This window comes from Hyperolius riggenbachi, chromosome 1, assembly GCF_040937935.1.
Source record: "Hyperolius riggenbachi isolate aHypRig1 chromosome 1, aHypRig1.pri, whole genome shotgun sequence".
NCBI classification, from domain to species: domain Eukaryota; kingdom Metazoa; phylum Chordata; class Amphibia; order Anura; family Hyperoliidae; genus Hyperolius; species Hyperolius riggenbachi.
This window is the reverse complement of record NC_090646.1, coordinates 663,763,419-663,789,828: the sequence shown is the minus strand read 5'-3', so window position 1 is coordinate 663,789,828 and position 26,410 is coordinate 663,763,419. Positions and strand designations below refer to the sequence as shown.

Sequence of the window (26,410 nt, the reverse complement as noted above, 5' to 3'; positions counted from 1 at the left end):
CTTCTACTTGCATAAAGGTCCTGTCGCCTGGCGCGCGCGTGCGTAGCCCTCAGTCTATGTGCAACTGAGGGACCAGGCAAAACTCCAACATGTAACTGCGCGGTGGAGGCCGCCGGCTGAGACGCGGATACAGCCGCCATGCCGCTCACCGCCGCGGTGGCCTCTCCGCTATCTATTACAATTCCCCCTTGAAAATCAATAGGTAAATTTTGATTGGCTGTTGTAGGCTCCACATACATTTCTGAATATTCATCCCAGTCACCCAGTGGCCAAATGTGTCAAGTTTGGGAACCCTGCCATGTAAAAAATGTAGTTGTTGGCATTGCCCACTTTTTCTAACCTTGACATACAGTCACTCAGTTATCAAGTTTATCAGCTTTGGGGTCCTTGGTATCAATACTTTGTATATTCCCATTGAAAAATAAACAAATCTGTCTGTGGCTCCGCCCCCTTTTTGAATTTGAACCCCAGTCACCCAGTGACCTATTGTACCAGGTTTGAGACATCTGCTATTAACAGTATAAGAGAATGGTAGCAGCTTAACCACTTGCCGACCGCCCACAGCCCATGGGCGGCGGCAAAGTGGATGCCTTAAGGACCGCAATACGCCTTAGGGCGTTGCGTCCTTTTCCTATGCCGGGGGAGCGATCGCGTCATTGATGACGCGCGCTTCCCCCGGCAACTGGCTCCGCCCACCCGCCGTAACATCCCGCCGGCCATACGGAAGCGCCGGCGGGATGTTAACCCCGCGATCGCCGCTACAAAGTGTATAATACACTTTGTAATGTATACAAAGTGTATTATACAGGCTGCCTCCTGCCCTGGTGGTCCCAGTGTCGGAGGGACCACCAGGGCAGGCTGCAGCCACCCTAGTCTGCACCCAAACACACTGATCTGCCCCCCCCGCCCACTGAACGCCCACAGCACCCCACAGCACCCCTCAGACCCCCCCCTGCCCCCCCCCCCGACCCCTGTTTGCACCCAATCACCCCCCTAATAACCCATCAATCACTCCCTGTCACTATCTATCAACGCTATTTTTTTTTTATCTCCCCCCCTGCCCCCTGCCCCCTCCTGATCACCCCCCCACCCCTCAGATTCTCCCCAGGACCCCCCCCCCAGACCTCCCCCCCCTGTGTACTGTATGCATCTATCCCCCCTGATTACCTGTCAATCACCTGTCAATCACCCATCAATCACCCCCTGTCACTGCCACCCAACAATCAGCCCCTAACCTGCCCCTTGCGGGCAATCTGATCACCCACCCACACCAATAGATCGCCCCCAGATCCGACATCAGATCACCTCCCAAATCCATTGTTTACATCTATTCTCTCCTCTAAACACCCACTAATTACCCATCAATCACCCATCAATCACCCCCTATCACCACCTGTCACTTTTACCTATCAGATCAGACCCTAATCTGCCCCTTGCGGGCACCCAATCACCCGCCAACACGCTCAGATTGCCCTCTGACCCCCCCTTATCAATTCGCCAGTGCATTAATTACATCTGTTCTTCCCTGTAATAACCCACTGATCACCTGTCAATCACCTGCCAATCACTTATCACCCATCAATCACCCCCTGTCACCCCCTGTCACTGCCACCCATCAATCAGCCCCTAACCTGCCCATTGCGGGCAATCTGATCACCCACCCACACCAATAGATCGCCCGCAGATCCGACATCAGATCACCTCCCAAATCCATTGTTTACATCTATTCTCTCCTCTAAACACCCACTAATTACCCATCAATCACCCCTATCACCACCTGTCACTGTTACCTATCAGATCAGACCCTAATCTGCCCCTTGCGGGCACCCAATCACCCGCCCACACGCTCAGATTGCCCTCAGACCCCCCCTCCCCCCCTTATCAATTCGCCAGTGCATTAATTACATCTGGTCTTCCCTGTAATAATCCACTGATCACCTGTCAATCACCTGCCAATCACCTATCACCCATCAATCACCCCCTGTCACCCCCTGTCACTGCCACCCATCAATCAGCCCCTAACCTGCCCCTTGCAGGCAATTTGATCACCCACCCACACCAATAGATCGCCCGCAGATCCGACATCAGATCACCTCCCAAATCCATTGTTTACATCTATTCTCTCCTCTAAACACCCACTAATTACCCATCAATCACCCCCTATCACCACCTGTCACTTTTACCTATCAGATCAGACCCTAATCTGCCCCTTGCGGGCACCCAATCACCCGCCAACACGCTCAGATTGCCCTCTGACCCCCCCTTATCAATTTGCCAGTGCATTAATTACATCTGTTCTTCCCTGTAATAACCCACTGATCACCTGTCAATCACCTGCCAATCACCTATCACCCATCAATCACCCCCTGTCACGGCCACCCATCAATCAGCCCCTAACCTGCCCCTTGCGGGCAATTTGATCACCCACCCACACCAATAGATCGCCCGCAGATCCGACATCAGATCACCTCCCAAATCCATTGTTTACATCTATTCTCTCCTCTAAACACCCACTAATTACCCATCAATCACCCCCTATCACCACCTGTCACTTTTACCTATCAGATCAGACCCTAATCTGCCCCTTGCGGGCACCCAATCACCCGCCAACACGCTCAGATTGCCCTCTGACCCCCCCTTATCAATTCGCCAGTGCATTAATTACATCTGTTCTTCCCTGTAATAACCCACTGATCACCTGTCAATCACCTGCCAATCACCTATCACCCATCAATCACCCCCTGTCACCCCCTGTCACTGCCACCCATCAATCAGCCCCTAACCTGCCCCTTGCGGGCAATCTGATCACCCACCCACACCATCCGATCGCCTGCAGACCCGCAGTCAGATCACCTCCCAAGTGCATTGCATCTGTTCTCTCCTCTAAACACCCACTAATTACCCATCAATCACCCCCTGTCACTGCTACCCATCAGATTAGACCCCCATCTGCCCCTAGGGCACCCAATCACCCGCCCACACCCTCAGACCCCAGCCCTGATCACCTCGCCATTGCATTACTTGCATCTATTCCCCCCACTAATCACACCTTGAGACACCCATCAATCACCTCCTGTCACTACCTGTCACCCCCTAGCACACCTACCCATCAGATCAGGCCCTAATTTGCCCCGTGTGGGCTCCTGATCACTCGGCCAAACCCTCAGATCCCCCTCAGACCCCCTTCTGATCACCTCCCCAGTGCATTGAGTGCATCTATTTTCCCCTCTAATCACCCCCTGAGACACCCATCAATCACCTCCTGTCACCCCCCTAGCACTCCTATCCATCAGATCAGGCCCAATACAACCTGTCATCTAAAAGGCCACCCTGCTTATGACCGGTTCCACAAAATTCGGCCCCTCATAGACCACCTGTCATCAAAATTTGCAGATGCTTATACCCCTGAACAGTCATTTTGAGACATTTGGTTTCCAGACTACTCACGGTTTTGGGCCCGTAAAATGCCAGGGCGGTATAGGAACCCCACAAGTGACCCCATTTTAGAAAAAAGACACCCCAAGGTATTCTGTTAGGTGTATGACGAGTTCATAGAAGATTTTATTTTTTGTCAAAAGTTAGCGGAAATTGATTTTTATTGGGTTTTTTTCACAAAGTGTCATTTTTCACTAACTTGTGACTAAAAATAAAATCTTCGATGACCTCGCCATACACCTAATGGAATACCTTGGGGTGTCTTCTTTCTAAAATGGGGTCACTTGTGGGGTTCCTATACTGCCCTGGCATTTTAGGGGCCCTAAACCGTGAGGAGTAGTCTAGAAAACAAATGCCTCAAAATAACCTGTGAATAGGACGTTGGGCCCCTTAGCGCACCTAGGCTGCAAAAAAAGTGTCACACATGTGGTATCGCCGTACTCAGGAGAAGTAGTATAATGTGTTTTGGGGTGTATTTTTACACATACCCATGCTGGGTGGGAGAAATCTCTCTGTAAATGGACAATTGTGTGTAAAAAAAATCAAACAATTGTCATGTACAGAGATATTTCTACCACCCAGCATGGGTATGTGTAAAAATACACCACAAAACACATTATACTACTTCTCCTGAGTACGGCGGTACCACATGTGTGGCACTTTTTTACACCCTAAGTGCGCTAAGGGGCCCAAAGTCCAATGAGTACCTTTAGGATTTCACAGGTCATTTTGCGACATTTAGTTTCAAGACTACTCCTCGCGGTTTAGGGCCCCTAAAATGCCAGGGCAGTATAGGAACCCCACAAATGACCCCATTCTAGAAAGGAGACACCCAAAGGTATTCCGTTAGGAGTATGATGAGTTCATAGAAGATTTTATTTTTTGTCACAAGTTAGCGGAATATGACACTTTGTGAAGAAAAACAATTCAAATCAATTTCCGCTAACTTGTGGCAAAAATAAAATCTTCTATGAACTCACCATACTCCTAACGGAATACCTTGGGGTGTCTTCTTTGTAAAATGGGGTCATTAGTGGGGTTCCTATACTGCCCTGGCATTTTAGGGGCCCTAAACCGTGAGGAGTAGTCTTGAAACAAAAATGACCTGTGAAATCCTAAAGGTACTCATTGGACTTTGGGCCCTTTAGCGCAGTTAGGGTGCAAAAAAGTGCCACACATGTGGTATTGCCGTACTCGGGAGAAGTAGTATAATGTGTTTTGGGGTGTATTTTTACACATACCCATGCTGGGTGGGAGAAATACCTCTGTAAATGACAATCTTTTGATTTTTTTTACACACAATTGTCCATTTACAGAGTTATTTCTCCCACCCAGCATGGGTATGTGTAAAAATACACCCCAAAACACATTGTACTACTTCTCCCGAGTACGGCGATACCACATGTGTGGCACTTTTTTGCACCCTAACTGCGCTAAAGGGCCCAAAGTCCAATGAGTACCTTTAGGATTTCACAGGTCATTTTGAGAAATTTCGTTTCAAGACTACTCCTCACGGTTTAGGGCCCCTTAAATGCCAGGGCAGTATAGGAACCCCACAAATGACCCCATTTTAGAAAGAAGACACCCCAAGGTATTCCGTTAGTAGTATGGCGAGTTCTTAGAAGATTTTATTTTTTGTCACAAGTTAGCGGAAATTGATTTTAATTGTGTTTTTTCACAAAGTGTCATTTTCCGCTAACTTTTGACAAAAAATAAAATCTTCTATGAACTCACCATACTCCTAACGGAATACCTTGGGGTGTCTTCTTTCTAAAATGGGGTCATTTGTGGGGTTCCTATACTGCCCTGGCATTTTAGGGGCCCTAAACCGTGAGGAGTAGTCTTGAAACGAAATTTCTCAAAATGACCTGTGAAATCCTAAAGGTACTCATTGGACTTTGGGCCCTTTAGCGCAGTTAGGGTGCAAAAAAGTGCCACACATATGGTATCGCCGTACTCAGGAGAAGTAGTATAATGTGTTTTGTGGTGTATTTTTACACATACCCATGCTGAGTGGGAGAAAGATCTCTGTAAATGGACAATTGTGTGTAAAAAAAATTAACAAATTGTCATTTACAGAGATATTTCTCCCACCCAGCATGGGTATGTGTAAAAATACACCCCAAAACACATTATACTACTTCTCCTGAGTACGGCAATACCACATGTGTGGCACTTTTTTGCAGCCTAACTGCGCTAAGGGGTCCAAAGTCCAATGAGCACCTTTAGGCTTTACAGGGGTGCTTACAATTTAGCACCCCCCAAAATGTCAGGACAGTAAACACACCCCACAAATGACTCCATTTTGGAAAGTAGACCCTTCAAGGTATTCAGAGAGGGGCATGGTGAGTCCGTGGCAGATTTCATTTTTTTTTTTTGTCGCAAGTTAGAAGAAATGGAAACTTTTTTTTTTTTTTTTTTTTCCTCACAAAGTGTCATTTTCCGCTTACTTGTGACAAAAAAATAATATCTTCTATGAACTCACTATGCCTCTCAGTGAATACTTTGGGATGTCTTCTTTCCAAAATGGGGTCATTTGGGGGGTATTTATACTATCCTGGAATTCTAGCCCCTCATGAAACATGACAGGGGGTCAGAAAAGTCAGAGATGCTTGAAAATGGGAAAATTCACTTTTTGCACCATAGTTTGTAAACGCTATAACTTTTACCCAAACCAATAAATATACACTGAATGGTTTTTTTTTTTATCAAAAACATGTTTGTCCACATTTTTCGCGCTGCATGTATACAGAAATTTTACTTTATTTGAAAAATGTCAGCACAGAAAGTTAAAAAAATCATTTTTTTGCCAAAATTCATGTCTTTTTTGATGAATATAATAAAAAGTAAAAATCGCAGGAGCAATCAAATAGCACCAAAAGAAAGCTTTATTAGTGACAAGAAAAGGAGCCAAAATTCATTTAGGTGGTAGGTTGTATGAGTGAGCAATAAACCGTGAAAGCTGCAGTGGTCTGAATGGAAAAAAAGTGGCCGGTCCTTAAGGGGTAGAAGCCCTAGGTCCTCAAGTGGTTAAATATTCCCTTTGAAAATCAAAAGGTGCATTTTTATTGGCTGTTGTAGGCTCCACCCACCTTCCAAAATCTTAATCTTATTTACCCAGTGACCAACTGTTCAAAGTTTGAGAACCCTGCCATTAACAGTGTAAGAATGGCTGCAGTTTATATTTTCCCAGTAAATGTCGTTTTTGGCTCTGCCCACTTTTTGTAACCTTGACACACAGTCACTCAATGACCAACTTTGTGAGCTTTCAGGTTCCTGGCATCAAAAATGTGTGATTGGAAGCAGTTTATCCAGCAAACAAATCTGATTGGCTTTTTGTGTCCCTGCCTCTTTAGTGAATTTGAACCCCAGTCACCCAATGACCGACTGTAGCAAGTTTGAACCCTCTGCCATTAAAAGTGTAAGAATACAGTTATGTTGTAGAGGTGGCACACCTTACCCTAAGTACGGGTGCTGTAACCTGTGGATGCTGAGCCCAAACATCCAACAATATAACAAGCAAGTAGAAAGTCCAGGTTAGCACACCGTTTGAAGATACAAATTGCTTCAATTTATTGCTTCATTAGCACATGAATATGACAATTGTTTCGGGGCCACAGCGGGTCCCCTTCTTCAGATAGTGCAAACAAACAATACACCCATTAGTGCACATCAATTATATACTCTATGAGGTGGAAATCCACCCATGACAATCAAGACAGTAGCCCCTCCCATCATTCCTGCATCAGATGTAAACAAACAATGCTACACTTCACGATATAAACAATCAAGCATGCCATAGCAATGTCATACAAATGTCATCAAAGGTTGCATGTACTCATGAATGCCCTGCATGCTCGATATCCAAATTGGTTACAATATTGCTGCCAGTCAATGGTGTCAACAGGAGTAATGCTCACTCACCCAAATGTGTCAATCAATGTCTACCAGGGCGGGGATCCATTCCCATTCAAACCTGATGGGTTCCTAATTCGCGCCACGGCCGCTACAGCCGTTACCGTGCGCTCTGCATACTCTCCATAGGGAAACTGCATCACTTCCGCAATGCGCGACATCCCCATGACGTCACTTCCGCTGTACGCCGGGAGCATCGCGTGTAGCGTCGCCATAGCGACCGCCGGGTCGGCCCGTCGCCGTGCACAATAGACGTCGTTAAGGGAAATCCCAGCCCATCCCACTATGCGGACTCTGTCATACAGTGGGTATGGGCCTGGGAGTCGCCGGCCAATCCTTGCTCTCATTTGCTGATCGACGCTGCGGGTGCATTGTGCGGCTGCCATGGCAACCATCAACAACGCACCCCACACGCATGAAACTGCATAAGGCTGCCCATGGGGAAGGCTATCCAACGATGCAATGGCATACTGTTGACACATGAAGAGGAGCACTGGTCCATGGCACCACAGATCTGTCTAAAAAGTAAAACATATGTATATAAAACTGCTGGTCAGCATCAAAGCAAGGGCAAATTGAAACCTTCCTAACATTCAATTCTGGTCGGCGCCAGATATACATCAATGCAGAGAAATGGAGGGGGGGGGGAGGGAGGGAAAAGAAGGAAAAAGAGGGGAGAAGGAAAACGAGGGGAGGGGGGGGGAGAAAAGAGGGGAGGAAAAGGAGTGGGAGGGTAAAAAAACAACAAAAGAAGGGAGGAGGGAATAAAAAAGAAAGAAAAAGATTGCCAAAAACAAGTGACAAACAATCCCAAGCAGATAGTGCAGCATGATTATTGTAACAGGGGAGACCCCCTCTAAATACTCTGTGAGGTTAGACAATCACAACGTCGATCCCACTATAAGTCAGCCAAGCAGACAATGTCCCATTGGCCATTAAAGGAATACTGTAGGGAGGTCGGGGGAAAATGAGTTGAACTTACCCGGGGCTTCTAATGGTCCCCCGCAGGCATCCTGTGCCCGCGCAGCCACTCACCGATGCTCCGGCCCCGCCTCCGGTTCACTTCTGTAATTTCTGACTTTAAAGTCTGAAAACCACTGCACCTGCGTTATCATGTCCTCGCTCCCGCTGATGTCACCAGGAGCGTACTGCGTAGGCACAGACCATACTGGGCTTGCGCAGTACGCTCCCGGTGAAATTAGCGGGAGCGAGGACACGGCAACGCAGGTGCAGTGGTTTTCAGACTTTAAAGTCTGAAATTCCAGAAGTGAACCGGAGGCGGGGCCGGAGCATCGGTGAGTGGCTGCGCGGGCGCAGGATTTCTGCGGGGGACCATTAGAAGCCCCGGGTAAGTTCAACTCATTTTCCCCTGACTCCCCTACAGTATTCCTTTAAGGACAGAATGGATTAAACTGTCCATTAGGCTATCTCTCGCTCAGGAAACAGTTCAATGAATTATATTGATTGAGCCCTCTTGGGGAAACCGTATCGAGAGTGTGTATCCAGTACGCCTCTCTCTGTAACAGTAGTCTGTCCCGATCACCACCCCTCCGAGGTTTCTTAACACAGTCAATGACCAGCCCTTTCAGGTCGCTGGTGCAGTGTCCCATATTGGCAAAATGGACTGCCACTGGTTTAGTGACTTCAAAAGTTTTACCTTTCTTGAGTACCTCAAGAGCCAATCGGATATCACTCCTGTGATGTTGGAAACGTACTTTAAAAGCATTTGTAGTTTTCCCCACGTATGCCAGTCCACAAGGACACTGCAACATGTATGTACAGTATTCTGTATTGCAATTGTAATAATCCTTAAGGGCCCTTTTCCACTAGCAATCGCTAGCGTTCACGCTGAATGCTAGCGATTGCTGAATCGCAAAATGCAGGAAAGTTCCAGCGATTGCGTTCACGATTTTGCTATGCTGTAGTGTGCATAGCAAAATCTCGGCAAATATCGCTCCGCAGCGCGATCGCGTTTGAGCCAAAAAGGAATCGCGGTAGTGGAAATAACCTACCGCGATTCCTATGTTATTTAGCAAACCGTAGCGATTTAAAAAATCACTAGCGGTTTGTGATTTTGCGATTCAGCATCGCAAACGCCGCTAGTGGAAAAGGGCCCTAAGATAGTATCTCCTTCCGCTCCCAGGATCAGAAAAATGTTTGCCTGTAATTAATAAATTGCATACATTGCATTTATAACATTTGTAGCATCCCTTTCTATCTGAAAAAGTAAAGGGAGATTTTTCATATTTATATACTGGATCAGCCTGTACCAAGATGTCCCGCAAGCTTTTACTAGCCCTGTATGAAAATAGGGGAGGTTCATGCAAGATTGGATTCAAAGCTGCATCGGATTGCAATATGGTGAGGTTTTTGCCCACTGATTTTTTAATAGTAGTTACGATTGGGCTGTAGTCATGGACCAATGCTAGGCTATTTTTAGCTGGTCTTTCTTCCTTCCCTTCCATAATATCTTTGGCCCTACAAAGGGCCTCAGTCAGTACACCATCAGGGTATCCTCTTTCAAGGAACCGTTCTTTCATGACCTCTAATTCCCTAGAAACCTCATCTTTTTCATTGCATATCCTAAGTACCCTTAAGAATTGTGATATAGGAAGGCTGTTGATCAAATGTTTCGGGTGGGCGCTGTCGTGATGCAACAAGGTATTGCGGTCTGTCGGTTTCCTATAAACACTGGTGCTCAATCCTCCACCCTTCTTTGTAACCATCACATCCAAGAAGGGAACATTTGTTTCTGATACTTCAGGATTAAACACTATCCCCTCGAACAGTGAATTCAAAAACTTAACAAACATTTCAAGTTCGTCAGATGTCCCCCTCCACAGCACGAACACATCGTCAATGTACCTCGTCCACAGGACCACATGAGCGAGGTACACCGGCGAGTCGATGACCCTGGTCTCCTCCAGGTAGCCAACGAACAAATTGGCAAACGCAGGGGCTGCCGAGCTACCCATGGCAGTGCCCCTGCACTGTCTGAACCAGTCCTTCTCGAAACGGAAGCAGTTCTCAGTGAGGATCAGATCCAATCCTGCTAAAACACATTCCGCACATTCCGCAGCTTGTCATCCTGTTTGGACAAAAAATGTCTTACGGCCTTCAATCCCTCACTGTTGGGGATCGAGGTATACAAGGAACTAATGTCCATTGTGCACAACAACATTTCATCACTCACCTCTCCGACGGCTGTTAACCTTTGCAGGAAATGCCCCGTATCCTTAAGGTGTGCTGGCAATGACTGGACCAGGGGTTGGAGGTGAAAGTCCACAAACCTTGCTAAAGACTGTGTGACCGAGTCTGTACCCGAGATAATCGGTCAGAACCTGAGTGGTGTGGTGCCCTTGTGGACCTTAGGCAGTCCGTAGATCACAGGTCTTTGGGGGTATTTGGGCAAAAGGTATTCATATTCCTTTTCGGATATCCATCTGTTGGAGATCGCCAAGTCGAGTAGGTTGTGCAATTTCCTCAGAGTAAGAATAGCAGCAATTGAAAATCAATAGGTGAATTTTGATTGGCTGTTGTTGGCTCCACCCACTTTCTTAAATCTTAATCGCATTCACCCAGTGACCAACTGTGGCAAGTTTGAGAACCCTGCGATTTAACAGTCTTAAGAATTCCCATTTAAAATGAATGGCTGAAATTTGATTGGCTGTTTTATGCTCCGCCCACTTTTCCTGGATTTGTAAACTCGGTCACCAAGTGACCACCTGTGCCAAGTGTGGGGACTCTGGCTTATTTACTGTGAGAATGGCAGCCTTTTACATTTTTTCCATTGACTTGAATGGGTGAATTATTTGCTGTTTGTAGCTCCGCCCAGGTGTGCAGGGGGGACGCGAGACCCCCAGAACATGTCATCCCAGGTAGTAAGGGATCTGCATACCAAGTTTTGTTCAAATCGGTCAATCTGTTTTCGAGTGATCGCGGCACATACACACACACATACACATATACATCCGATTTTATATATATACACTAGCTGATGACCCGGCGTTGCCCGGTTATGTATTTGGCTGGTGTTGGCTCCACCCACTTTCTCTAACCCTAACCCATAGAAATTAAACAAATCAGGTTGGCTGATTGTGGCTCCGCCCCTCTCCAGCATTTGAACCCCTGTCACCCAATGATCAACTGTAGCAGGTTTGGGGCATCTTCTATTAACAGTGTAAAATGGCAGCAATTTATATATTACCCTTGAAAATCAACAGGCGAATTTTGATTGGCTATTATAGGCTCCACCCACTTCCCTGAATATTAATCTCATTCACCCAGTGACTATCTGGGCAAGGTTTGAGAACCTTCCATTAACAGTGTAAGAATGGCTGCAGTTTATATTTTCCCAGTGAAACTTGTTTTTGGCTCTGCCCATTTTTTTGTAACCTGGACACACAGTCACTCAATGACCAAGTTTGTGAGCTTTGGGGTCCTTGACATCAATAATTTGTATTTTCCCAGTGAAATGAAACACATCTGATTGGCTGTTTGTGGCTCTGCCCCCTTTTCTGAAGTTGAATCCTAGTGACCCAATGACCAACTGTACCAGGTTTGGGGCTTGTGCCATTAACAGTGCAAGAATGGCAGCAATTTTAATAATCCCCTTGAAAATCAACAGGTGAAGTTTTTTGGGGGGAAGGGGTGGGGGGGGGCCTTTCCCCACTTTTCTTAATGTTAATCCCAGTAACAAACCATGCAAAGTTTGAGAACCCTGCCATTAACAGTGAGGAAGGGCTGCAGTTTTTTCCCCAGGAAATCGGTTTTTAACTCCACCCACTTTTTGTAACCTTGACACGACTGTGTGACCAAGTCAATGACCAAGGTTGTGAACTTTCAGGTTCCTGGCATTAAAATCGTGTGAATGGGAGCAGTTTATCCAGAAAAGAAATCTAATTGGCTGTTTGTGGCTCCGCCCCTTGAGTGAATTTGAACCCCAGTCACTTAATGACTGACTGTAGCAGGGTTGAGGCCTCTGCCATTAACAGTGTAAGAATGGCTGCAGTTTCAATATTCCCCTTGAAAATCAATAGGTGAATTTTGATTGGCTGTTGTAGGCTCCACCCACTTTTCTGAATATTAATTCCAGTCACTCAGTGACAAACTCTGTCAAGTTTGAGAACCCTGCCATTAACAGTGTAAGAATGGCTGCAGTTTTCCCATGTAAAAGGTTAGTTATTTTTGGCTCCGTTCACAATTTCAAACCTTGACATATAATCACTCAATGACCAAGTTTATAGGCTTTGTGGTCCTTGGCATCAATAATTTGTGTTTTCCCATTGAAATTAAACAAATCTGATTGGCTGTTTGTGGCCTGCACCCTTTTCAGAATTTGAACCCCAGTCTCCCAGTGACTGTATCAGATTTGAGGCCTCTGCCAGAGTGTAAGAATGGCAGCAATGTAAATATTCCCCTTATAAATCAACAGGCGATTTTTGATTGGCTGTTGTAGGCTCCATCTACTTTCCTGAATGTTAATCCCAGTCATCCAGTGACCAACTGTGTCAAGTTTGGGAACCCTGCCAATAACAGAATGGCTGGAATCAATCTGATTGGCTGTTTGTGGCTCCACCCCCTTTAGTGAATTTGGACCCCAGTCACCCAATTACTGACTGTATTAGGTTTAAGGCCTCTGCCATTATCCATGTAAGAATGGTAGCAATGTAAATATTCCCCTTGAAAATCAGTAGGGGGATTTTGATTGGCTGTTGTAGCCTTCAGCTTCACCCACATTTCTGAATATTAATCCCAGTCACCCAGGGGTCAACTGTGTCAAGTTTGGGAACCTTGCCATTAACAATTTAAGAATGGTTGCAGTTTATATTTGCCCGTGTAAAAAATCTAGTTCTTTGCTCTGTCCACTTTTTGTAACCTAGACACACAGTCACTCAATGACCAAGTTTGTAAGCTTTGGGGGCTTAGCATCAATAATTTGTATTTCCCAGTGAAATGAAACAAATCTGACTGGGTATTTGTGGCTCCGCCCCCTTCCCAAATTTGAACCCCAGTCACCCAGTGACCAACTGAACCAGGTTTGAGGCATCTATTAACAGTGTAAGAATGGCAGCAATTTAAATATTGCCCTTGAAAATCAACAGGTGAATTTTGATTGGCTGTTGTAGGCTCCACCCATTTTCCTGAATATTAATTTTAGTCACCCAGTACCTAACTGTGCAAAGTTTGAGAATCCTGCCATTAACAGTGTAAGAATGGCTGCAGTTTTCCCATGTAAAAGGTTAGTTATTTTTGGCTCCGTTCACAATTTCAAACCTTGACATATAATCACTCAATGACCAAGTTTATAGGCTTTGTGGTCCTTGGCATCAATAATTTGTGTTTTCCCATTGAAATTAAACAAATCTGATTGGCTGTTTGTGGCCTGCACCCTTTTCAGAATTTGAACCCCAGTCTCCCAGTGACTGTATCAGATTTGAGGCCTCTGCCAGAGTGTAAGAATGGCAGCAATGTAAATATTCCCCTTATAAATCAACAGGCGATTTTTGATTGGCTGTTGTAGGCTCCATCTACTTTCCTGAATGTTAATCCCAGTCATCCAGTGACCAACTGTGTCAAGTTTGGGAACCCTGCCAATAACAGAATGGCTGGAATCAATCTGATTGGCTGTTTGTGGCTCCACCCCCTTTAGTGAATTTGGACCCCAGTCACCCAATTACTGACTGTATTAGGTTTAAGGCCTCTGCCATTATCCATGTAAGAATGGTAGCAATGTAAATATTCCCCTTGAAAATCAGTAGGGGGATTTTGATTGGCTGTTGTAGCCTTCAGCTTCACCCACATTTCTGAATATTAATCCCAGTCACCCAGGGGTCAACTGTGTCAAGTTTGGGAACCTTGCCATTAACAATTTAAGAATGGTTGCAGTTTATATTTGCCCGTGTAAAAAATCTAGTTCTTTGCTCTGTCCACTTTTTGTAACCTAGACACACAGTCACTCAATGACCAAGTTTGTAAGCTTTGGGGGCTTAGCATCAATAATTTGTATTTCCCAGTGAAATGAAACAAATCTGACTGGGTATTTGTGGCTCCGCCCCCTTCCCAAATTTGAACCCCAGTCACCCAGTGACCAACTGAACCAGGTTTGAGGCATCTATTAACAGTGTAAGAATGGCAGCAATTTAAATATTGCCCTTGAAAATCAACAGGTGAATTTTGATTGGCTGTTGTAGGCTCCACCCATTTTCCTGAATATTAATTTTAGTCACCCAGTACCTAACTGTGCAAAGTTTGAGAATCCTGCCATTAGCGGTGTAAGAATGGCTGCAGTTTATATTTTCCCAGTGAAATTTGTTTTTGGCTCCGCCCACTTTTTGTAACCTAGGCACACAGTCACTCAATGACCAAGTATGTGAGCTTTCAGGTTCCTGGCATCAAAAATGTATGAATGGAAGCAGTTTATCCACTAAGGAAATCTGATTGGCTATTTGTGGCCCCGCCCCTTTAGTGAATTTGGACCCCAGTCACACAATGACCGACTGTAGCAAGTTTGAAGTCTCTGCCATTAACAATGTAAGAATGGCAGTAGTTTAAATATTCCCCTTGAAAATCAATAGGTGAATTTTGATTGGCCATTGTAGGCTCCACCCACTTTCCTGAATCTTAATCTCATTCACCCAGTGACCAAGTGTGCCAAGTTTGAGAACCCTGCGATTAACAGTCTAAGAATGGCTTCAGTTTACATTTTCTCATTTAAAATGAATGGCTGAGATTTGATTGGCTGTTTTATGCTCCGCCCACTTTTCCTGAATTTGTAACCTTAGTCACCAAGTGACCAACTGTGCCAAGTGTGGGGACTCTGGCTTGATTACTGTGAGAATGGCAGCCTTTTCCATTTTTTCCATTGACATGAATGGGTGAAATCTGATTTGCTGTTTGTAGCTCCGCCCAGGTATGCAGGGGGGCCGTAAGACCCCCAGAACATATCATCCCAGGTAGAAGGGATCTGCATATCAAGTTTCGTTCAAATCGGTCAAGCCGTTTTCGAGTGATCGCGGCACATACACACACACATACATCCGATTTTATATATATAGATATTGGTGCCCATTACGTGAACGAGGACTCAGCTTGCATAGCCCTTGCACTGCCTTGACCTTTCTGGACAGTCTTGAATTGTATTAACAAGGGCTTTACCTTCTGGATCCGAAAACAATGTATGAATAACGTATGCTCTGGTGCAGACTATATTGCTTACAAAGCAGCCCCCACAAGTGAATCCAGGGGTGCTATATGAATAAGGCCTTGATGGTTGCATGATGTATGGTGATTGGTTGGATGGGGGACCCGTTATGGATTATAGGGGGTAGTTGGGATTGGGTGCTGCAGGGTTGGGGGTCAGGAATACAGTTCATGCAATTTTAATTAATTTTTCTATAAATAAAATGTATACAGTTTTTCATAAGCATTGTCTCTTTTGAGGTTTGTTGGTTTGTACAGTCCACTATTCATTTTTCCTTCCTAATTGGTTTTTGTTCTATGGTGAGCAGGGGAATGCAGGGTTAAGCAACACACGCATGCTCCAGGTGGTCAGGAAGGGCGGAGTGAATGTGCAATCACACGGGGAGGTAGATGTGGGCAGGTAGGGGTGGTGCAGAACTGCCTACTTGTGACCAGCATGTGCATGAAGGAGTGCAGTGAGCAGGGGGACTACACACTCCTATTTTTAATCCTAACTGTATGATAGCGTACACATTTTTAAATAGGATTTAAGTACGGTAACTTTTGAAAATTTGCCGTCCCCAAGAAATATGGGTAATAACATTTGCATACCAGCCATTGATAGGAAAACACATCAAGTGATTAACCAATTAATCTATGTGACCTTGTATTATTGTGTACAAATATTTTCCTGATGAAACTCTGCAATAAAGTTACGTTTTGGCCCTGTTTTTTTTCTCACTGCACGCATTGCCTCAATAGAGTTACTCTAACACTCCATCGCTCACTGCCCAAACACTGCGGATCTGTGGACAGATGGGAGTGCCACACCAAAGGGTATAAATTCCACAGAGCCCCGTCAGGAATGCAGAATCCGCACATTTGCCCATACAGTGCTAATAGCTGCATGCAGCTAGCAGTGGGCGGCGTCATCTACACCATGCCACGGCGTTGACAGCTGATGAGGAATCCACCAGCCAGAGAGCCCAGTCCCCAGCATAGAGGGACAAAGCCCACAAGCTGACAGCTAATGAGGACTAGCCAGAGAGCCCAGTCCCCGGCATAGAGGGACAAAGCCCACAAGCTGACAGCTAATGAGGACTAGCCAGAGAGCCCAGTCCCCGGCATAGAGGGACAAAGCCCACAAGGTGACAGCTAATGAGGACCAGCCAGAGAGCCCAGTCCCCGGCATAGAGGGACAAAGCCCACAAGCTGACAGCTAATGAGGAACCCGCCAGAGAGCCCAGTCTCCGGCATAGAGGGACAAAGCCCACAAGCTGACAGCTAATGAGGACCCCACCAACCAGAGAGCCCAGTCCCCGGCATAGAGGGACAAAGCCCACAAGGTGACAGCTAATGAGGACCAGCCAGAGAGCCCAGTCCCCAGCATAGAGGGACAAAGCCCACAAGCTGACAGCTAATGAGGACCCCACCAGTCAGAGAGCCCAGTCCCCGGCATAGAGGGACAAAGCCCACAAGCAGACAGCTGATGAGGAATTCACCAGCCAGAGAGCCCAGTCCCCGGCATAGAGGGACAAAGCCCACAAGCTGACAGCTAATGAGGACCCCACCAGCCAGAGAGCCCAGTCCCCGGCATAGAGGGACAAAGCCCACAAGCTGACAGCTAATGAGGACCCCACCAGCCAGAGAGCCCAGTCCCCGGCATAGAGGGACAAAGCCCACAAGCTGACAGCTAATGAGGACCCCACCAGCCAGAGAGCCCAGTCCCCGGCATAGAGGGACAAAGCCCACAAGCTGACAGCTAATGAGGACCAGCCAGAGAGCCCAGTCCCCGGCATAGAGGGACAAAGCCCACAAGCTGGCAGCTAATGAGGACCAGCCAGAGAGCCCAGTCCCCGGCATAGAGGGACAAAGCCCACAAGCTGACAGCTAATGAGGATCAGCCAGAGAGCCCAGTCCCCGGCATAGAGGGACAAAGCCCACAAGCTTACAGCTAATGAGGATCCCACCAGCCAGAGAGCCCAGTCCCCGGCATAGAGGGACAACACCCACAAGCTGACAGCTATTGAGGACCCCACCAGCCAGAGAGCCCAGTCCCCGGCATAGAGGGACAAAGCCCACAAGCTGATAGCTAATGAGGAACCCGCCAGAGAGCCCAGTCCCTGGCATAGAGGGACAAAGCCCACAAGCTGACAGCTAATGAGGACCAGCCAGAGAGCCCAGTCCCCAGCATAGAGGGACAAAGCCCACAAGCTGACAGCTAATGAGGACCCACCAGCCAGAGAGCCCAGTCCCCAGCATAGAGGGACAGAGCCCACAAGGTGACAGCTAATGAGGACCAGACAGAGAGCCCAGTCCCCGGCATAGAGGGACAAAGCTTACAAGCTGATAGCTAATGAGGACCCCACCAGCCAGAGAGCCCAGTCCCCAGCATAGAGGGACAAAGCCCACAAGCTGACAGCTAATGAGGACCTCACCAGCCAGAGAGCCCAGTCCCCGGCATAGAGGGACAAAGCCCACAAGCTGACAGCTAATGAGGACCCACCAGCCAGAGACCCCAGTCCCCGGCATAGAGGGACAACACCCACAAGCTGACAGCTAATGAGGAACCCGCCAGCCAGAGAGCCCAGTCCCCGGCATAGAGGGACAAAGCCCACAATGTGACAGCTAATGAGGACCAGCCAGAGAGCCCAGTCCCCGGCATAGAGGGACAAAGCCCACAAGCTGACAGCTAATGAGGACCAGCCAGAGAGCCCAGTCCCCGGCATAGAGGGACAACACCCACAAGCTGACAGCTATTGAGGACCCCACCAGCCAGAGAGCCCAGTCCCCGGCATAGAGGGACAAAGCCCACAAGCTGATAGCTAATGAGGAACCCGCCAGAGAGCCCAGTCCCTGGCATAGAGGGACAAAGCCCACAAGCTGACAGCTAATGAGGACCAGCCAGAGAGCCCAGCCCCCGGCATAGAGGGACAAAGCCCACAAGCTGACAGCTAATGAGGACCAGCCAGAGAGCCCAGTCCCCAGCATAGAGGGACAAAGCCCACAAGCTGACAGCTAATGAGGACCCACCAGCCAGAGAGCCCAGTCCCCAGCATAGAGGGACAGAGCCCACAAGGTGACAGCTAATGAGGACCAGACAGAGAGCCCAGTCCCCGGCATAGAGGGACAAAGCTTACAAGCTGATAGCTAATGAGGACCCCACCAGCCAGAGAGCCCAGTCCCCAGCATAGAGGGACAAAGCCCACAAGCTGACAGCTAATGAGGACCTCACCAGCCAGAGAGCCCAGTCCCCGGCATAGAGGGACAAAGCCCACAAGCTGACAGCTAATGAGGACCCACCAGCCAGAGACCCCAGTCCCCGGCATAGAGGGACAACACCCACAAGCTGACAGCTAATGAGGAACCCGCCAGCCAGAGAGCCCAGTCCCCGGCATAGAGGGACAAAGCCCACAATGTGACAGCTAATGAGGACCAGCCAGAGAGCCCAGTCCCCGGCATAGAGGGACAAAGCCCACAAGCTGACAGCTAATGAGGACCAGCCAGAGAGCCCAGTCCCCGGCATAGAGGGACAAAGCCCACAAGCTGACAGCTAATGAGGACCCCACCAGCCAGAGAGCCCAGTCCCCGGCATAGAGAGACAAAGCCCACAAGCTGACAGCTGATGAGGACCAGCCAGAAAGCCCAGTCCCTGGCATAGAGGGACAAAGCCCACAAGCTGACAGCTAATGAGGAACCCGCCAGCCAGAGAGCCCAGTCCCCGGCATAGAGGGACAAAGCCCACAAGCTGACAGCTGATGAGGACCCCACCAGCCAGAGAGCCCAGTCCCCGGCATAGAGGGACAAAGCCCACAAGCTGACAGGTAATGAGGACCCCACCAGCCAGAGAGCCCAGTCCCCGGAATAGAGGGACAAAGCCCACAAGCTGACAGCTAATGGGGACCAGCCAGAGAGCCTAGTCCCAGGAATAGAGGGACAAAGCTCACAAGCTGACAGCTAATGAGGACCCCACCAGCCAGAGAGCCCAGTCCCTGGCATAGAGGGACAAAGCCCACAAGCTGACAGCTAATGAGGACCCCACCAGCCAGAGAGCCCAGTCCCCGGCATAGAGGGACAAAGCCCACAACTGACAGCTAATGAGGACCAGCCAGAGAGCCCAGTCCCCAGCATAGAGGGACAAAGCCCACAAGCTGGCAGCTAATGAGGACCCCACCAGCCAGAGAGCCCAGTCCCCGGCATAGAGGGACAAAGCCTACAAGCTGACAGGTAATGAGGACCCCACCAGCCAGAGAGCCCAGTCCCCGGCATAGAGGGACAAAGCCCACATGCTGACAGCTAATGAGGACCAGCCAGAGAGCCCAGTCCCCAGCATAGAGGGACAAAGCCCACAAGCTGGCAGCTAATGAGGACCCCACCAGCCAGAGAGCCCAGTCCCCGGCATAGAGGGACAAAGCCTACAAGCTGACAGGTAATGAGGACCCCACCAGCCAGAGAGCCCAGTCCCCGGCATAGAGGGACAAAGCCTACAAGCTGACAGGTAATGAGGACCCCACCAGCCAGAGAGCCCAGTCCCCGGCATAGAGGGACAAAGCCTACAAGCTGGCAGCTAATGAGGACCCCACCAGCCAGAGAGCCCAGTCCCCGGCATAGAGGGACAAAGCCTACAAGCTGACAGGTAATGAGGACCCCACCAGCCAGAGAGCCCAGTCCCCAGCATAGAGGGACAAAGCCCACAAGCTGGCAGCTAATGAGGACCCCACCAGCCAGAGAGCCCAGTCCCCGGCATAGAGGGACAAAGCCTACAAGCTGACAGGTAATGAGGACCCCACCAGCCAGAGAGCCCAGTCCCCGGCATAGAGGGACAAAGCCTACAAGCTGACAGGTAATGAGGACCCCACCAGCCAGAGAGCCCAGTCCCCGGCATAGAGGGACAAAGCCTACAAGCTGGCAGCTAATGAGGACCCCACCAGCCAGAGAGCCCAGTCCCCGGCATAGAGGGACAAAGCCTACAAGCTGACAGGTAATGAGGACCCCACCAGCCAGAGAGCCCAGTCCCCGGCATAGAGGGACAAAGCCCACAAGCTGACAGCTAATGAGGAACCCTCCAGCCAGAGAGCCCAGTCCCCGGCATAGAGGGACAAAGCCTACAAGCTGACAGGTAATGAGGACCCCACCAGCCAGAGAGCCCAGTCCCCGGCATAGAGGGACAAAGCCTACAAGCTGACAGGTAATGAGGACCCCACCAGCCAGAGAGCCCAGTCCCTGGCATAGAGGGACAAAGCCCACAAGCTGACAGCTAATGAGGACCCCACCAGCCAGAGAGCCCAGTCCCCGGCATAGAGGGACAAAGCCCACAACTGACAGCTAATGAGGACCAGCCAGAGAGCCCAGTCCCCAGCATAGAGGGACAAAGCCCACAAGCTGGCAGCTAATGAGGACCCCACCAGCCAGAGAGCCCAGTCCCCGGCATAGAGGGACAAAGCCTACAAGCTGACAGGTAATGAGGACCCCACCAGCCAGAGAGCCCAGTCCCCGGCATAGAGGGACAAAGCCCACATGCTGACAGCTAATGAGGACCAGCCAGAGAGCCCAGTCCCCAGCATAGAGGGACAAAGCCCACAAGCTGGCAGCTAATGAGGACCCCACCAGCCAGAGAGCCCAGTCCCCGGCATAGAGGGACAAAGCCTACAAGCTGACAGGTAATGAGGACCCCACCAGCCAGAGAGCCCAGTCCCCGGCATAGAGGGACAAAGCCTACAAGCTGACAGGTAATGAGGACCCCACCAGCCAGAGAGCCCAGTCCCCGGCATAGAGGGACAAAGCCTACAAGCTGGCAGCTAATGAGGACCCCACCAGCCAGAGAGCCCAGTCCCCGGCATAGAGGGACAAAGCCTACAAGCTGACAGGTAATGAGGACCCCACCAGCCAGAGAGCCCAGTCCCCAGCATAGAGGGACAAAGCCCACAAGCTGGCAGCTAATGAGGACCCCACCAGCCAGAGAGCCCAGTCCCCGGCATAGAGGGACAAAGCCTACAAGCTGACAGGTAATGAGGACCCCACCAGCCAGAGAGCCCAGTCCCCGGCATAGAGGGACAAAGCCTACAAGCTGACAGGTAATGAGGACCCCACCAGCCAGAGAGCCCAGTCCCCGGCATAGAGGGACAAAGCCTACAAGCTGGCAGCTAATGAGGACCCCACCAGCCAGAGAGCCCAGTCCCCGGCATAGAGGGACAAAGCCTACAAGCTGACAGGTAATGAGGACCCCACCAGCCAGAGAGCCCAGTCCCCGGCATAGAGGGACAAAGCCCACAAGCTGACAGCTAATGAGGAACCCTCCAGCCAGAGAGCCCAGTCCCCGGCATAGAGGGACAAAGCCTACAAGCTGACAGGTAATGAGGACCCCACCAGCCAGAGAGCCCAGTCCCCGGCATAGAGGGACAAAGCCTACAAGCTGGCAGCTAATGAGGACCCCACCAGCCAGAGAGCCCAGTCCCCGGCATAGAGGGACAAAGCCCACAAGCTGACAGCTAATGAGGACCCACCAGCCAGAGAGCCCAGTCCCCGGCATAGAGGGACAAAGCCCACAAGCTAACAGCTAATGAGGAACCCTCCAGCCAGAGAGCCCAGTCCCCGGCATAGAGGGACAAAGCCTACAAGCTGACAGGTAATGAGGACCCCACCAGCCAGAGAGCCCAGTCCCCGGCATAGAGGGACAAAGCCTACAAGCTGACAGGTAATGAGGACCCCACCAGCCAGAGAGCCCAGTCCCCGGCATAGAGGGACAAAGCCCACAAGCTGACAGCTAATGAGGACCCCACCAGCCAGAGAGCCCAGTCCCCGGCATAGAGGGACAAAGCCCACAAGCTGACAGCTGATGAGGACCAGCCAGAGAGCCCAGTCCCCGGCATAGAGGGACAAAGCCCACATGCTGACAGCTAATGAGGACCAGCCAGAGAGCCCAGTCCCCAGCATAGAGGGACAAAGCCCACAAGCTGACAGCTAATGAGGACCCCACCAGCCAGAGAGCCCAGTCTCTGGCATAGAGGGACAAAGCCCACAACTGACAGCTAATGAGGACCCATCAGGCCACATCTTATGTTTTTGGTATCTCGGTGATGGGTTTGTTTTGTTTTTTCAGCCTAATGATGGCTTGCTTCACTGATAGTGACAGCTCTTTGGATTTCATCTTGAGAATTGACGCCAAATGCAAATATCACACTTGCAATGAACTCTGGACCTTTTATCTGCTCATTGTAATTGTTATAATGAGGGAATAACACACACCTGGCCATGAAACAGCTGAGAAGCCAAATGTCCAATTACTTTTACTCCCTTAACAAGTGGGAGGTACATATGAAAATTGTTGTAATTCCTACACCGTTCACCTGATTTGGATGTAAATACCCTCAAATTAAAGCTGACAGTCTGCAGGTAAAGCACATTGTGTTCCTTTCATTTCAAATCCATTGTGGTTGTGTATAGAGCCAAAATGTTAGAATTGTGTCAATGTCTCAATATTTAGGAACCTGACTGTATATCTGTGTGTCTGTGTGCTTGTGAGTCTGTGTGTATCTGAATGTGTTCTCGTGTGTGTGTCTGTGTGCATGGTGTATATGTTGCATAAGATCACTTTCTCAATGTGCGATGATAACATTGGTCCTTTCTTCTAGTTTCAGAGGTGAATGGTTAGAGGAACAAAAACAACAACTAGAAGATCTGAAACGCTGCAGACCAGACATGAAGATTGTGTATTGAGAAGAATAATGATCCTGACTTTATAAGGACTGTTCATGCTTATGTTGGGTCTAATGAATATGGTCCCACCCTGTAAAAGGCCTAAAATACATGGATAATGCTTTATCTCAGAGGCTAAATGTAAATAGGTTTTGTTAACAACATAGAAAAAAGATTTTTAACTGCTATACGACCGCGTTACGCCGAAGGACGTGATCGCTGAGGCAGGCCCAGGACCGCCTAACGCCAATTGACGTCAAGTCCTGGGGCGGGGATTTGCAGCAGATCATACGCGCTGATGCGTGCGCATCTCCGCTTAGTTGACGGAGCTCCACTCCACCATCAGTCGCCCAGTGGTGATCACCGCTAGGAGACTGATAGATGGCAAAACTGCAGTCTATTTAGTCTGTACAGAGATGCGATCTACGGCAGCACTGACGACGATCTGCTGTCATAGGCTGATGCCTATGACAGCTGATCGAACCGATTGGCTGACGGGGGGAGGGAGGGTTATTAAAATAATAGAAAATAGGTATATTTATTGAAAAAAATAAATACATTTTTATAGAAGAATAAATGAACATCCTGGATGCTATCGCAGAGATTTCTGTTGGTGGGCAGTGTTGTGCTGAATTGCAGCGAGGCCTTAAAACTGCAGTGGCCTAGATTGTAAAAAAAATGGCCTGGTCACTAGGGGGGTGTAAGCCCAGGGTCCTCAAGAGGTTAAACCTTTTAACCACTTCACCTCTAGAGCTTGACTTCCTATGGACCAGAGCAGTGCTGACATTCTAGCTATGTCCCTATTTAATCAAAAATGACTGTGCTATTGTAATGAACAGCGGAGATGCCGCCGCGCGATCTAGTGACAGGGTGGCTTACTCTGCGTTCAGACCGGCGGTTTCCGTGCAGCAACACATGTCTGGCTTGTCTGGACCTTCTAGTGCACACAGATGGAGAGCTACACGTGCGCGCGCCAGGTGACAGGACATTTATACCAGCAGAAGGGGAATCAGCTGATCAGGCCGATCAGCTGATCCCAGTTGGACTCTGGATTTGCTAAGTGGCTCGGGCGGAGCTGCACAGCACTGCAAGTATATATAGATCTTGCTTGTCAGTTGCTGGTTGTCTGCCGTTGCGAATACTTACGTGTGAGCACTCAGACCACAGTCAGATCTTACAGTGTGTTAGAACCAGCAGGAGCTGGGAATTCACACTTAGCCAGATTACCATTGTTTATACTCTGTTATTCTTTAGACCAGTTCCAGGGTGTTGAGACCAAGGACCTCACACCCAAGCTTAGGATTGCTGTGTCATTACTCTGTTATACTCTAGACCAGTTCCAGGGTGTTGAGACCAAGGACCTCACACCCAAGCTTAGGATTGCTGTGTCATTACTCTGTTATACTCTAGACCAGTTCCAGGGTGTTGAGACCAAGGACCTCACACCCAAGCTTAGGATTGCTGTGTCATTATTCCGTTATACTTTAGACCAGTTCCCGGGTGTCAAGACCAAGGACCTCACACCTCAGATTAGAATTGTGCTTATGTATATCTGTTATGACCTGCTTTGCTGACCTCTCTCTTGCTTTCTGATTCGGTACCTCTGCCCATCTGTCTACCAGTTACTGACCCTGCTTGTATCCGGTTACCGAATCAGTCTTCTGTCTTTGTACCTTATATGCTCGTGTGTTGCCGACCTGGCCTGTCTGACCTTCCTGGCTGTCACTCGTTCCCAGAGTGATTAGTCTGTCTGTACTTCCTTGGCACTAATCCACCAGGTGTCAGTTAGCTGCAAAGACCTCCTGTGCCTCAGAGAGGCCTTCCTGCAGTGCAGTCCGTGGTCTCTTCTCATTAGGAGTCCATTGGCTGCAGTACAGCCTGATTCCATTCCATCAGGGAATCACTGGCTGCTGCTCTATCGCATCTCTAGAGATAGCTCCTGCTCGGCCATAGGTCACCTTCTCCTCAGGTGTCCACTGGCTGCAGTGGTGTCTGTATCTCCCGCTCCACGGGAGATAGCCTTCTACTGTTGCACCCAAACATTTACACATTATTAGGTGTCCAGAGGTTAGTCAAACTTGTATTATTGGTGATTCTGCATATCATCAATAAAAAGGTATACATCTGTATTCTTGGTGATACTGCAGATCACCAATAATCAGATTCTCTCTGTGTGCTGACACCAATCATTACAGCTATTTATTCAGTGCTGCCCATAATGACATAGGTGTCTCACAAAACATAAAACGATGTACAAGAGGCATTATTGTTGGAAAAAAGAAAAAAAACATTTCTCAGCTTTTATTTACATTTGAACAAAAAGTGTCCAGTCCAAACTGATTCATACCCTTCAAAATAATCAATAGAAACGCCTTTATTAGCTATTTCAGCAATCAAATTCTTCCTATAATTGCAGACCAGCTTTTGCATGTCTCCACAGGTATTTTTTCCCATTCATCTTTAGCAATGAGCTCCAATTTTTTAGGTTGGAGGGTCTTCTTGCCATCACCCTGATCTTTAGCTCCCTCCATAGATTCTCAATTGATTTCAAGTTAGGACTCTGGCTGGGCCACTCCAAAATGTTAACGTTGTTGCCTGCTAACCATTTCTTCACCACTTTTGCTGTGCGTTTTGGGTCACCAGTGATCAAATTCGCTGACGACACCACCATTGTTGACCTCATCAACAAAAATGACGAGAGGGACGGACTTCCGGTTCCGGCGCCTGCATGTAAGGAGGACGAGAGCGGAGCTCCGATAAGCCTGACTCACAACAGCGGGAAAACTGACCCAAATCACTCGGCAATTGCATCCCCAAGTGGCCCACACTACAGTCCACCAACCAGGCTCAGAATGGACCGCTACCTGACTCGATCCTCATGCAAGGATCAGGAGCAAAGGGACACCCGAGCCAGAGACAAGATGGCGCCCGCCTCGAGGAAGCACGGCCTACGATCCGATGACCGCTCTCTGCAAAGAGACTGGGACGAAGAGTCAGACGCACCATCGGAGGACGGTAAGGGCACATCCCCTCACATAAGCTACAAGAACATGGCACAAGAAGTCATGAGAATCTTAGCGCCCGAACTCCAAACAGCCGTGGAAGCAGCCATTTCTAAGGCTCTCACGGGCATTAACCAAAAACTCCATGATCATGCTTCCAGAATAGATGAAGCCGAGCAGCG

The 26,410-nt window shown here is 48.7% G+C and overlaps 1 protein-coding gene across 4 annotated transcripts in view; it reads left to right on the top strand.

Annotated features, from left to right (window-relative positions):
• Positions 1-23,332, top strand: part of LOC137532296 (NACHT, LRR and PYD domains-containing protein 3-like) — a 784,203-nt gene extending 760,871 nt beyond the window's left edge. For 3 of the 4 annotated variants that reach the window (XM_068252693.1, XM_068252702.1, XM_068252685.1), the window contains one exon: positions 23,163-23,332. In XM_068252693.1, the coding sequence (XP_068108794.1) occupies positions 23,163-23,247 (85 nt within the window). In that variant the 3' untranslated portion in view covers positions 23,248-23,332. The remainder of the gene's footprint in view (positions 1-23,162) is intronic. The other variant, XR_011023906.1, reaches the window with a different exon arrangement.
• The last annotated feature ends 3,078 nt before the right edge of the window (positions 23,333-26,410 follow it).